The following is a 13558-nucleotide window of genomic DNA, read 5'->3' on the forward strand; positions in this document are numbered from 1 at the left end:
CGGACTCAATGGACATGTGTCTGAGTGAACTCTGGGAGTTGGTGATGGACAGGGAGGCCTGGCGTGCTGCGATTCATGGGGTCGCAGAGTCGGACACGACTGAGCGATTGAAGTGAACTGAACTGAAGAAGTAAAAAGATGCAAAAACCTCTCAGACACTGATTTAAACATAGTTTTCCCCTCTGTTGTTTCACTTCTACATCCATAAAGCCATTTACCTATCTAAAAAACCTTTTTTCAGTTTAGGAGCTGGAAGCCAGGTGGGAGAGTCCAGCCTCAATCAGTGGTAAGAACATCATGATGAACAGTAGCTCATCACATGTCAACCACCATAGCTTCATTTTGACAGGTATCCCAGGAATGCTAGATAAAAACCCATGGATGGCTTTTCCCCTGGGATTTCTCTACACCATGACTCTCCTGGGAAATGGTGCCGTCCTAGCCACCATCAAGGTAGATCAGAGTCTCCATGAGCCTATGTACTGCTTCCTCTCTATTTTGGCTCTGACTGATGTTGGTCTCTCCATGTCCACCCTGCCCTCCATGCTCAGCGTCTTCTGGTTTAATGCCCCTGAGGTTGCCTTTGATGCATGCATCACACAGATGTTCTTCATCCACAGTTTTGGAGAGGTAGAATCAGGAGTATTAGTGTCTATGGCCTTCGACAGATTTGTGGCCATCCGACACCCGCTGCACTATGCTTCCATCCTCTCCCATGGCATCATTGGCAAGATTGGAATAGCTGTCATCATCCGGGCAGTCTGCGTGGTCTTCCCTGTGCCCTTTCTTATAAAGCGGCTACCCTTCTGCCATTCCAATGTCTTGTCTCATTCGTACTGTCTCCACCAAGATGCAATGCGGTTAGCCTGTGCCAGCACTCGTGTCAACAGCCTCTATGGCCTCATAGTGGTCATCTTCACTTTGGGGTTTGATGCCCTCATCATTCTCTTTTCTTATGTGCTCATCCTGAAGACAGTACTGGGTATTGCTTCCAGAACTGAAAGGCTCAAAGCGCTCAACACCTGCCTCTCCCACATCTGCGCTGTGCTCCTCTTTTATGTTCCTCTCATTGGTGTCACCATAATCCACAGGTTTGGGAAACATCTGTCACCAGTAGTACACACATTCATGGCCAATACCTATCTGTTACTGCCTCCTTTACTAAACCCTGTTGTCTATAGTGTGAAAACCAAGCAGATACGGAGGAGGATCATCCATGTGTTCCAGAGGCGAAAGAACAGGGTCTAGGGTAGTGGAATCAAATGTAATATGGAGAATAAGTAGCATTTTGAGCAACTATAATGCAATCAAATTATGCACATCTGGGAAAATCAAAAGTGGGCAAGGCTTGTAGGTGAGATCTTTCTTGTTCTGTACAAGCTCCATTTTGGAATACATATTTTTTGATATCTGGTGTTACTTGAAAAATCTAATGTAATTAATATAATTATTCTTCTCTAAAACTGGAGATGAGCATCAGTGAAGACATAAATCATCCCTGTTTATCCAGGTAACACTTTTGGGTGTTTATTCATATAATGTTAAGTAATATTGCTCTATAGTTACTAATTAAGTAATTAGATAAGTAAAGATTCAAAATGCTATATAGCACTGCTGAAAGGTCTGAGATATCTTTTCTTAATATGGGGAAAGAAAATTGTTCCATAATCAAACAGCGTTTATTTTGTTGTTTCAATGTTTATTGGGTAAAGAGTGCCTATGTTAAAATTAAAACAAACACATGTGTAGTTACTCAATATGTGCCTTTTCATTTAAGGGTTATTACTTCCTTACAGTTCTAGTTTTCAGTCACATATTTAGTAGAATAACAGGTGCTCTGCCTTTACCCTTTAAACCCAGCAGGAGTGAACTCTGTTTTGCTGTGTACAAAGGACCCAGCGAAACTTTATCAAGTAAAAGTACTGCCGTGCTTTGTATAAGGGCAAGTGAACACTTGCAGCACTGGGAAGTTTAAGAAAGCAGAGTAGCCATGTGTGGGGATGAGTATGTCAAAGGCAATGTGTCTTTGTGCTGAAGCTCATACCTGCTGTATGTATTTTGCTAATCATTACACAGTCAAGTTGCTAGAGGGATGACTTCTTAAACAGATGTACATTTAACACTAATGAAATGCCAGTCATGATACTGGACCCTGCATGTGGGTTCAATCACTCAGTTGTATCCAACTCTTTGTGACCCCATGAACTGTAGCCCACTAGGCTCCTCGGTCCATGGAATTTTCCAGGCAAGAATACTGGAGTGGATTGCCATTCCCTGCTCCAGGGGAATCTTCCTAATCCAGGGATCAAACTCAAGTCTCCTGAATCTCCTGCATTGGCAGGCAGATTCTTTACCACTGTTCCACCTGGGAAGCCTTCTGGCCCCTGAAGACACAGAGAAAAATGCACCAACTTTCTGCACAGTTTCTGGCATATTTCTCTGCAAGGAAATATGTATACAAGTCAAGCAGGTATTACATTACAACATCACATTTAATTTGCTATACCAGTAGTTTTAGTTGCCTTTATATATTCTCTCAGTGAATTCTCCCAACAATCTTTGAGAATAATGTTATCACCTTTTATACATGAGGAAATGAGGTTTTAAATTCATTCATCAATGAGAAGTTAAGTAACTTACTCAAAATCATACAGCTTCTAAGTGGAAGAACTCGATTCAAGTTTAGATCTGTTGATTCTAAAACCTGTAAATTGAGACTTGACACATGTCTCAGGGTTTTCTAGACTTACAAGAAAACTTGAGGGAGAGGGAAAGAACCAGTGATGCTAAGATGTGATGTGTGAGAGATGTTAGTAATCAATATTATAGAAACGTTATTTCAGGTCAGTTCAGTTCAGTGGCTCATTTGTGTCTGACTCTTTGTGACCCCATAGACTGTGGCACACCAGGCCCCCCTGTCCATCACCAACTCCCAGAGTTTACTCAAACTCATGTCCATCGAGTCAGTGATGCCATCCAGCCATCTCATCCTCTCTCGTCCCCTTCTGCTCCTGCCTTCAATCTTTCCCAGCATCATGGTCTTTTCCAATGAGTCAGTTCTTCTCATCAGGTGACCAAAGTATTGTGAGCTTCAGCTTCAGCATCAGTTCTACCAATGAATGACTGATTCCCTTTAGGAATGACTGATTTGATCTCCTGGCAGTCCAAGGGACTCTCAAGAGTCTTCTCCAACATCTCAGTTCAAAAGCATCAATTCTTTGGCACTCAGCTTTCTCTATAGTCCAACTCTCACATCCATATGACTACTGGAAAAACCATAGACTTGACTAGATGGACCTTTGTTGACAAAGTAATGTCTCTGCTTTTTAAATACACTGTCTAGGTTGGTCAGAGCTTTTTCTTCAAAGGAGTAAGTGTCTTTTAAATTCATGGCTGCAGTCACCATCTGCAGTGATTTTGGAGCCCAAGAAAATAAAGAGAGGCTGAGTCAGACTAAATTTGCAAGACTGATTTGGAGTTTACATTTTCAATGTTACAAAATTGCTTGAGATTTGTTAGTTTGTGCAGAATGCAAACATCACCCAAGGCCTCACTATAGACAGATGCTATCTTAATGCAAAACATGAATCCCAAACAAAGCACATTATAGTCAATTGGCCTATAAGGAGAAAATAGTAGATCTTTTATTTTCAGTTAAATTTATCTCATCTTTAAAAAATGTTTATTTTTCTTAATGTGTTGTCATATACAAGTTAGTAAAGTGTGCTTATATATAATATTTGACTGAATAAACATAAAATATAAACCTATCAATGTACAGCAAAAACCACTACAATATTGTAATGTAATTAGCCTCAATTAAAATAAATTAACTCATTAAAAAACATATTAAGAAGTGTCTCTTTTTTTCTTAAACAATTACATAACCAAAATTTGAAATCCTTAAATTAGAGATAAAAGCCAACCACCATGGATTATGTTTACAGTGTTCAAATACTGTAATAACAGAGGCAATTAGGAGAAAGTGCCCATTTATCTTTGATTCTCTGATGGAGCCATGTAGTGGCAAGATCAAAAGTCTAATTTTTGTTACTGGCAATACACACACAAACTCCACATCCTCACTGTACACTCTCTTTCTAACTCCTGCAGTCTAACTTGGTTTCCATTGCTAGATGAAAGCTGTTCCCATGACTCAGATTTATTCTGAAACAGCAAGTCAAATGTTTCCCCTCAATCCTCCTTCACTTGATGTATTTGCGTAGATTATAAATATTTACAGTCCCCTCCCTTTTAGTCTTCTTTCTGGTTTCATGGCATTCTATTGCATCTTCTACTTCTGCCTTCTTTGTTTCCTAGCCTACCCCCCTTCACGTCTTCCTCTCACACATGATGTGAGTATTTCTCCAAGTTCTCCCCTTGCCATTCAGTAACCTCGGTACATTTCTTTCTTCATGATACCAGTCATGCTAACAGCTTTAAAATAGAGCCTGCGTGCATCTTTCTTTCCCTCTCCTTCTCCTCCCCTTCTCATAAGATCAAACTCATAATATTTAACTACCTTTGCACAATCTCTACATGGAGTTTTCTGTATACCTCCGTCTCACACAAGCCATATTTAACTCTTGCTTTTCCCCACAATACACCTTCCATTTCTTTGAAGGTATAAATTCTCCATTCATGTAACATTCAAAAACATACAGGCACATATCTGGGAACTGTCCTTCTGTCTTTGATTTATTTGCCTCTGTCATCTATGTTAGCTTGCCAGGTGGCATAGTGGTGAAGAATCCACCTGTCAATGCAGGAGACACAAGAATGTGGGTCCAATCTCTGGGTCAAGAAGATTCCCTGGAGGAGGAAATGCCAACCCACTCTAACACTCTTGCCTAGAAAAATCCATGGACAGAGGAGCCTTGTGGGCTACAGTCCATGGGGTTGCAGAGTCAGACATGATGGAGGGATTGTCCATGTCCATGGTAATCACTCTAGTTTAGTGCTCTCACAAATGTAAGATACATATTTGTATCTTGCCAAGATGAAACCAGAAATAGAGACAGAGTCAGAATAAATTTTCAAGTTTGACTTGGAGTTTACATTTTCAATGTTACAAAATTAATTGAGAATTGTTAGTTTGTGCAGAATGCAATCACCCAAGGCCTCCATATAGACAGATGCTATCTAAATGGAAAATGTGAATCACCTCAGAATTTGGAGGTGATATGGAATGAGGGGGAACTTTTCTCAGGGGGAAGAAAACAACCAGCACAGGAGACAATATGTGGCTCAGATGGTAAAGCGTCTGCCTACAATGTGGGAGACCTGAGTTTGATCCCTGGGTGGGGAAGATCCTCTGGAGAAGGAAATGGCAACCCACTCCAGTACTCTTGCCTGGAAAATCCCATGGGAGGATGCTGGTAGGCTATAGTCCATGGGGAGGCGGACATGACTGAGCAACTTCACTTCACTTCACATCTTAAAAGAAGATATCTTAGAAAAACATATCTTGAGTATACGACCAAGTTTATTACCTGTGCCTGTTTTAGATACGCTTCTTAGCCAGGGGACTTGGGCCATGCTATTACTGCATGAAACCTTTTTTCAGTCTTAAGAAAAGCTGACCCTGAGACCTTGAGAAACGAGAGCTGAGATAGAAGCCAGTATGAAAGTCTTCAGATAAAATTGGAGCTACTCTGTGCTGTTTTCCAACATTGCAAAGATCCTCCCTTCTTTTTAAATAAATCTGTGTTTCTCAAGCCTGTATGTGGTAAATTCACTTTGAGTTTTGTTTATTTCTCCAGTTTATCTGGAACAAATACAACGTTATTGTTCTGAGTTTGTACACAAAACTGTGTGTTTCAGTGTCACTGCAAAGTCAAACTGTTATGCTGATTTTCAAATGCTCTCCGTCTCTGTACTTGCCTCATCACACAGATACATACTAGACCGTTCCCAGACAAGCACCAGTACATGCTTCTGGTGTACTGGTGTTGTAGTAGGTCAACGATAGTGTTGATTTCGATAGTGTTTATTTCAATAGTGTTTATTTCAATAGTGTTGTAGTAGATCACCCCCTTATTCAGTTTTTCTCCTTGATCTATCTTTTGGAATGAAAATCTAATTATTGTGAGAGACCAGATTATACTTCCTCTTTTGTGTGGAGATTACACAGTTCTTTCCTCATGACACCAGGGAGAGGACATTAAGAATGTGAGGGAGAGGGTACAAATGAGACCCAGTAGGAATCAGCATGGATTTGAGAGCTAGATGTGGTTTCAAATTGTAGCTCTTCTATTTTATTGCTGTGTGAACTTGATCAAGCTATACAAACCCTCTACACTTTAGTATATTTCATTTTAATTAAAAAGAATAATACCAACTGGCATTTATTGAATGCTCATTATTTCTAGGCCCTGGGAATTTACATCCATTAACTCCTTTAATCTTTATAACTCTATAAAATAAGCACTAGTCTTGTCCTGATTTTGTGGACTAGAACAATTAGCATTGAATAAACTAGGTATCTTATCCGTATTACACAGATGGCAAGTGGCACAGTCAGGATTTAAACCCAAGCCCTCCCTCTCAATATATTCACTTGTAGAGTTGATCTGGGAGTAGTGAGACCACACCTAAAATACCTGTTATTATGGTTCTTATTTAGTAGATGGTATTGCACGTATTACTATTACTGCTGATGCTGCAGTTGCTGTGGCAATCATCATCTTCATCTTTAAAGGAGAAATGTGAAGGAGACACAAACTACATAGAGTGAAACTCAAAAACTCCTTCACCGATACACTTGTTTCTGGGGTCGGCTTTTAAGTATTTACAGCACCAAAGACGACAGTTATGGAGAGCATTTCCACCTGTCTCTGAAATGTAGAGTGTGATTTAGAAATTTGGTGCATCAATTAAATGTCAAGCGCTGCATTGAGTGAAAACAACCAAGAGCTGAAGGTCTTCAAAGAGATTTGCTCATCTCAAGGATATTGGTCACTTTGCTCTCATATTGGAACAAGCAAATAGAGACCTATCTTTTTAACAATGGTATTGGTGGTGGTTTAGTTACTAAGTCATCTGACTTGCAACCCCATGGACTGTAGCCCTCCAGGCTCCACTGTCTGTGGGATTTCCCAGGCAAGAATATTGGAGTGGGTTGCCATTCCCTTTTCCAGGGGCTCTTCCCAACCCAGGGATTGAACCCAGATTTCCTGCACTGCACGGAGATTCTTAACCAAGTCACCAGGGAAATCCCTTCTTAACAATAACCCCTAGCAATTCCTGTTCCAAGCTCAGGACTGTGATAGTATTGGCGAACTCTTAGCAAGCCCTTCCAGAGGGGATAGGACTCAAGTCTCCCCACAAATCCCAGAAGGTTTAAGTGATATTTCATACTCATTTTATTAAATGTCAGCAATGTGCCTTTGTTTTTTATAGAGTTAAGAAACATTTTTGTTGTGAACCTATCTAGAATTAATTCAGAAAGACTGGTGAACCTGAAAGCAGTATTAAAATGGGAATTAGCTTTCTTGTACACAGTATTATTAAATTTGTCTTAGCTAGGCTGGTGTCTGTTCTGACAGACTTATAAAGCAGCTACTGATTTGAGTAATAGGTAACTACATACCATGAAAGACCCAAAGAATCTTTTGTGTTAGATTTTTTTTCTTTTTCTTTATTTTTCCTTTTTTTTTTTTTTTTTTTTTTACTTTACATTACTGTATTGGTTTTGCCATACATCAACATGAATCTACCATGGGTGTACATAAGTTCCCACTCTTGAACCCCCCTCCCACCTCCCTCCCCACACCATCCCTCTGGGTTATTTTTAAAAGTCAAATAAAAACTTGCGCAAAAGTCATGTGGATCATGTCAAAGAATGTAAGTCGCTCATTAGTATACATTGTATATGCTTGCTTTTGCTCTTCTTCTTCATATATTGAGTTGGCCAAAAGGTTTATTTGGGTTTTTCCATAACATCTTAGGGATAAATCCAAATTAATGTTTTGACCAATCTGATACTTTGTCTTCAAATTAAATCTGTAGTAATTCTTTAACCTTCTACCCTGAGTGTCATCCCCACCCTGCCCAACCCATTTTATCTGTCTCCCACAATATAGATAGCTCAACATTCCCCAGAAAATCTGCCTGACTGAGCCTTGGCCAACACATGAACTGCTTTGGAAACAGCGTACAACACTGTCCCCCATAGGGATGCTGTAGTTATCCAATATGACAGCATGTAAAAGGCTCTGGTACTGTCTTTTGCTTAGTGGACAGTCTGTAAGTACTTTTATTTTCTTACATTCAATATTCTTGAACACTTCCTATAATTGCACAACCCTTCATAGTTTACAAATACTTGTCCTTATATGATTAAATTTAATTTCATAGCCACACTGCTTGTTAAGTGATAATATTTCCAGCTTCAAAATGAAGAAATTGCCATTAGAGGTAGGGAAGGGAACATCCAATGTCACACACGGAAGAGTTAAAACTCACCCTTCATCTGTTGATCTCAAGTTATACAATGTGGTTGGCCCCTGCTCAATTATACACATTTATATTCTTAATCCTAAAATTTAACCATCTTTCTAATCCATGTTTTATTTAGCAATGTATTATCCCCAGGTGTTGTCTTATTATTTAATGGGTATAGTTCATTTCTCCCCTATTAAGCTAATAGAGGCCATTCCTAACTCTTGAGCTAGAATGTTAAATCAACTCAATGATCTTTAATTTAAAAGACATTAGGCTTGTGGCTTATTTCTGCTCAAAAGAGTTATTACAGAATGGAATTAGCAATATTCCCCTTTCATTTTTTATGGGCCAACTCTAATGCAAGGCCACAGGAAAGTACATGGAACAGTTCTTATAAATGCCACTCTTTATATACTGCACAAAGGACGATTTGGTACAGGAAGAGGAAAGTATGTTCTGAGAGCAGGGAAATATCTCTGCCCAACTCAAATCACACCAAAAATGTGAAAAAATAACAACTATTTTTTCATAGTCATAACTGAGCCTTTACAGAAGAGATTTTTCCTCTCTTAAACTGGCAGACCCTAACCCTCTGCAGTGACCTTGGCTGGAACAAATATCTGGATGAGCTTCCTCCGTATCTCTTTGGTCTTCATAGTATAGACGATGGGGTTTAGCACAGGGGGAATAAGAAGATAGGCATCAGCCATGAGGGCATGGGTCAGTGGGGAAAGGTGCTTTCCAAAACGATGAATGACAGACACCCCAATGAGCGGCACGTAGAAGATGAGAACAGCACAGACGTGGGAAACACAGGTGTTGAGTGCCTTCAGCCGGCCCTCCCCTGAGGCAATGGCCATCACTGTTCGAAATATGAATGCATAGGAGAGGAGGATGGAGAGGGAGTCAGAGCCCTTGGTAAAGATAACCGCAATGAGGCCGTAGAGACTGTTGACCCGGATGCTGGCACAGGCAAGGCTCATCACATCCTGGTGGAGGCAGAAGGAGTGGGAGAGGATATTGGAGCGGTAGAAGGGGAGCCGCTTGATGAGGAAAGGCACCGGGAAGACCACACAGATGGCTCTTGTCAAGATGACTGCCCCTGTTCTGCAGACCACGCCATTGGTGAGGATGGTGCCGTACCTGAGGGGTTTCCAGATTGCCACAACCCGATCAAAGGCCATGGCCACCAGCACGCCAGACTCAATGGCTGAGAAGGTATGGATGAAGTACATCTGAACAAGGCAGGCATCAAAGGCGATGGACTTGCAGTTAAACCAAAATATGCCTAGCATGGAGGGCATAGTACAAAGGGCAAGTCCCGTGTCTGCCAGTGCCAGCATACACAGAAAGTAATACATGGGGATGTGCAGGGACGGTTCGGACTTGATGGTAGAGATGATGACACCATTGCCAAAGAGGGCAATGGCATATATAGCACCCAGTGGGAATGCCATCCAGTAATACTTTAGTTCAAGCCCTGGAATTCCAGTTAAGACAAAGTAGAGGTGTTGGAAGCGAGAGTGGTTATTATCTGCCATGAAGTCAATGTAACACAGAAGGGAAATTTTGAGATCCTGATGTGTGTCTTCCTAAGAATACAGTGACAAGTATTAACAATTTATTAGAATCTGATCTTCCTCAGAGCAGAACCATTTTATTTTTACATGGGTGAGAGAGAGTTTAAGGGAGGGCTGAGTCCCTGAAATTACTCTTCCAAGATATATCCTGTGGAGGAAACTTCTACTGTCCCAATGAAAAAGCTTCACCAAGTCAAATAAGTCACATTCAGTTTAAAACACACTGCATTAGAGGAAATATTTTGCTTTCTGCAGTCCATTTCTCCCTCTTTCTCAGCCATATCTTACAAGCTGTTGAGTCAGAGGCTGAGGACACAATAACTAAGACAGAATCAGTATAAAACAAGAATTAGTTGACTGCTCACAAAGGATGTCATTTCCACCCATCACTCTCCTTATGCCCAGTAATGGAACTCTCATGAAGGCAATGAGTCTTGTGTGTGAGGCAGGGATGGACATGCCCAGGGCACATGCCTGTGCTTGCATCTGAGCATGACCACCTTCATTTCCCCTGAGCCTGGATGTGGACTCCATCATTTTCAACCCAGCAGCCTCAGACAGCAACTTCTGATCATAGAAAATGAAATGTATTTGTCATCTCTAATCTAATAAATCTAGAAAGGGGAGTAAGTTATATTTAGGAAAGCAACAGCAGCAATTCTCTTTTCAGACTAACTCATTTTGTCCAAAAGGAAGTGAGGCTCCTCTGAAGCCTTTTTTAGAATCAGGATCATCTGGAAATTGTATTACTAAAGGCACAATGATCATTCACATAATGCCATTTATACTTTCAGAGGGCCAGTATAGAGGTCCTAGTAGAGATCTAGAAGAAACATGCTGATATTTCCAGAATCAGTAACTATGTTTTTTTCCAAAATGCCTCCTGATGGGGTCATTCAACTTTAGACATGAATGCCAGTTAGAGGTACTGCATACTCTCTTTGAGAAGCTCTCTCAACCGTAAGACACACATCAGATGCCTTCATCAATTGAAGAGAACCAAGGTGACAAAAGGCAAGGCAATGTAAACTCCAGATCCACACATCTTCTAATCAGATTCTGGTTTCCCTTGCTCCTCATATATGGCCTCATATACGTAGCACACGGACAATAATGCCTATGCTAAGGGGCAGTGTCAGGGTTACAAAAGATCTTTCCATTGGTTAAAAAAAAAGCAAAATATGTGCTTTTAATTATGAGACCTTGGAACAAAAAAGTTCTTCTCTTCACATGTTCTCAATATCAGTGTTGATATTGAGTGTTCTTTTTTTAAATTTCTTTTTTTTTTTTTTTAGTTTTTTATTTTTTACATTTTAAAATCTTTAATTCTTACATGCATTCCCAAACATGAACCCCCCTCCCACCTCCCTCCCCATAACATCTTTCTGGGTCATCCCCATGCACCAGCCCCAAGCATGCTGCATCCTGCGTTTTTTGTTTTATCTCTCTGATTTGGATTTTTCAGCCAGAGATCTTTGCAGCTGATTGAAGTGAAATTGATAGATGCTCTTCTATCAGCAAAGGATTACATTTAATTTTGCATCTCTTGTAATCTTTGAATAATTTACCCTCTAACTCTGCAAACATGTGTCTGAACTCCAGGCTATGTATACATCTCTGACTGATGCATACTCCTGATGAATCAAAAACATACTGCAGAGTTTTGAAATCTCTCTCCTCAAAGATCTTCTTTGAGAGATTTCTGACACAGATTCCCCCAGCCTTATTTAGGGTATATCCTCTGTTTCTGTAAAATATTCATGTCTTTCCACTGCTCCTATGAAAGACAGCTAGCCTTTTGTTCAAAAGACTGGCTTTTTAGATAACATATATTTTCTACTCTTTCAACAAACTTATTTTGGTTTTTTGTTTGTTTTCGGACTTTTGAGAAAGAAAATATTTATTAAGCTTTTCAAATAATTGTAATAGAATGGAAATTAAAGGAATTTTTAAGAGGTAAACAAATGAGAGGAATAGAATAGGAGGTGAGAGAAAGAAAGAGAGAAAAGGAATGAAAAAAGAAAAGCATAAATCCAAAGAACAGCAGGTGCTTCCCAGGTGGTGCTAGTGGCAGAGAGCCCACCTGCCAAAGCAGGAGACATAAGAGATGTGGGTTTGATCCCTGGGTTGAGAAGATCACCTGGAGGAGAGTATGGCAACCCACTCCACTGGTGGGCCTCAGTCCATAGGGCCGCACAGATTTGGACACGACTGAGGTGATTTACACACACAAAGAAAAGCAGAAGTAAATGTCGAACTACTTCATATTTTATTATTAAAGAAATTGAAGCATAAATAAGGAAAATAACTTGCTCTGAGTCGAATACATAGTCAGTGGGGAAAAAAAAGAAAAACAGATGAAAAAAGGAGGGAAAGAAAGTTACAACTAAATATACTAGAAGCTTGAGTAGCAAGCTAGCTAAGCAAAGACAGCTAGCAAAGACAAAGTTTTTAAAAAGGCATCTCTTGGCTACGTTGCTTATTCCTTAAAATGCATCCTTGATTTTGTCCATAATTATATTGCCCAGGATATACTAAACAGGTGAAGATCAGTTTCTTAGATGCCAAGTTCTTCTGAAAGTTTCACCTAACCTGACCCTCAACTGACCATGAGCTGCCTCATTTATGGAAAAAGGTTGTGTAAGTGTTTTATATCTGCCCCATAGGCTGCCACGGAGTAGGTTGCCATTTTCTTTCCAATGCATGAAAGTGAAAAGTGAAAGTCAAGTCGCTCAGTCGTGTCCAACCCTCAGCGACCCCATGGACTGCAGCCCACCAGGCTCCTCCATCCATGGGATTTTCCAGGCAAAAGTACTGGAGTGGGGTGCCATTGCCTTCTCCGATGACCTCATTAGAGATCTTTGATTGACTAGTGGACAATAAAATTGCAAATTTTCTCTATTGTCTGAGTTATAGCAGAAAAACAAAAACACTTCCATTTCACTAAGTACTAGAAAGTGGTTGAGGGACAATTGGGAACTTTAGTAATATTGTCTTAAGATATTCTGTTGATAGCACAACTTTAGCCTCTCATTTTTCTCTAAAACTTACCTTGTTGCTTAGGGTACCCCTAGCTGGAAGAGGATTCACCAGCTGCCTGAGGCTCACTTGGCAAAACCATTTCTACTCACATGAAGACTTTTATTTCCTGAGCTGCTCCCAAACTCCTCCCCATACCAGACCATGGAGAATTTCACAGATTGGTAAACAGGGTTATTCCCTGGGGCTCCCAAGATTGAGGCAGTCTCTCCGGAATTGCAAAATCAAGCCCTAGAGTCTCATGTCTGAAAAAATGAGACAGTATTGAGGAGGATATTAGCAAAAAGTGCATGTGTGTGTGTGTGTGTGTGTGTGTGTGTGTGTGTGTTTGGGTGGAAATTCACAGGCTGGTCAGTATTCAATCACATTCTCTTAGAGCCATCTTGGGCACCTCACTCTTCCATGCCTCTTTGCAGCCAAAGATGGAGAAACTCTATACAGTCAGCAAAAACAAGACCAGGAGCTGACTGTGGCTCAGATCATGAACTCCTTCT

General features: G+C 40.4%; 2 protein-coding genes across 2 annotated transcripts; one reads left to right on the forward strand and one right to left on the reverse strand.

Annotated features, from left to right (window-relative positions):
* The first annotated feature begins 297 nt into the window (after window positions 1–297).
* LOC138420602 (olfactory receptor 51H1-like) lies at window positions 298–1248 on the forward strand. The gene has a single exon (XM_069553912.1). It carries the CDS (start codon window positions 298–300, stop codon window positions 1246–1248), a length of 951 nt encoding a protein of 316 aa, XP_069410013.1.
* Window positions 1249–9029: 7781 nt separating this feature from the next.
* Window positions 9030–9986, reverse strand: LOC138421054 (olfactory receptor 51H1-like). The gene has a single exon (XM_069554757.1). It carries the CDS (start codon window positions 9984–9986, stop codon window positions 9030–9032), a length of 957 nt encoding a protein of 318 aa, XP_069410858.1.
* Window positions 9987–13558: the final 3572 nt, after the last annotated feature.

This window comes from Ovis canadensis, chromosome 15, assembly GCF_042477335.2.
Source record: "Ovis canadensis isolate MfBH-ARS-UI-01 breed Bighorn chromosome 15, ARS-UI_OviCan_v2, whole genome shotgun sequence".
NCBI classification, from domain to species: domain Eukaryota; kingdom Metazoa; phylum Chordata; class Mammalia; order Artiodactyla; family Bovidae; genus Ovis; species Ovis canadensis.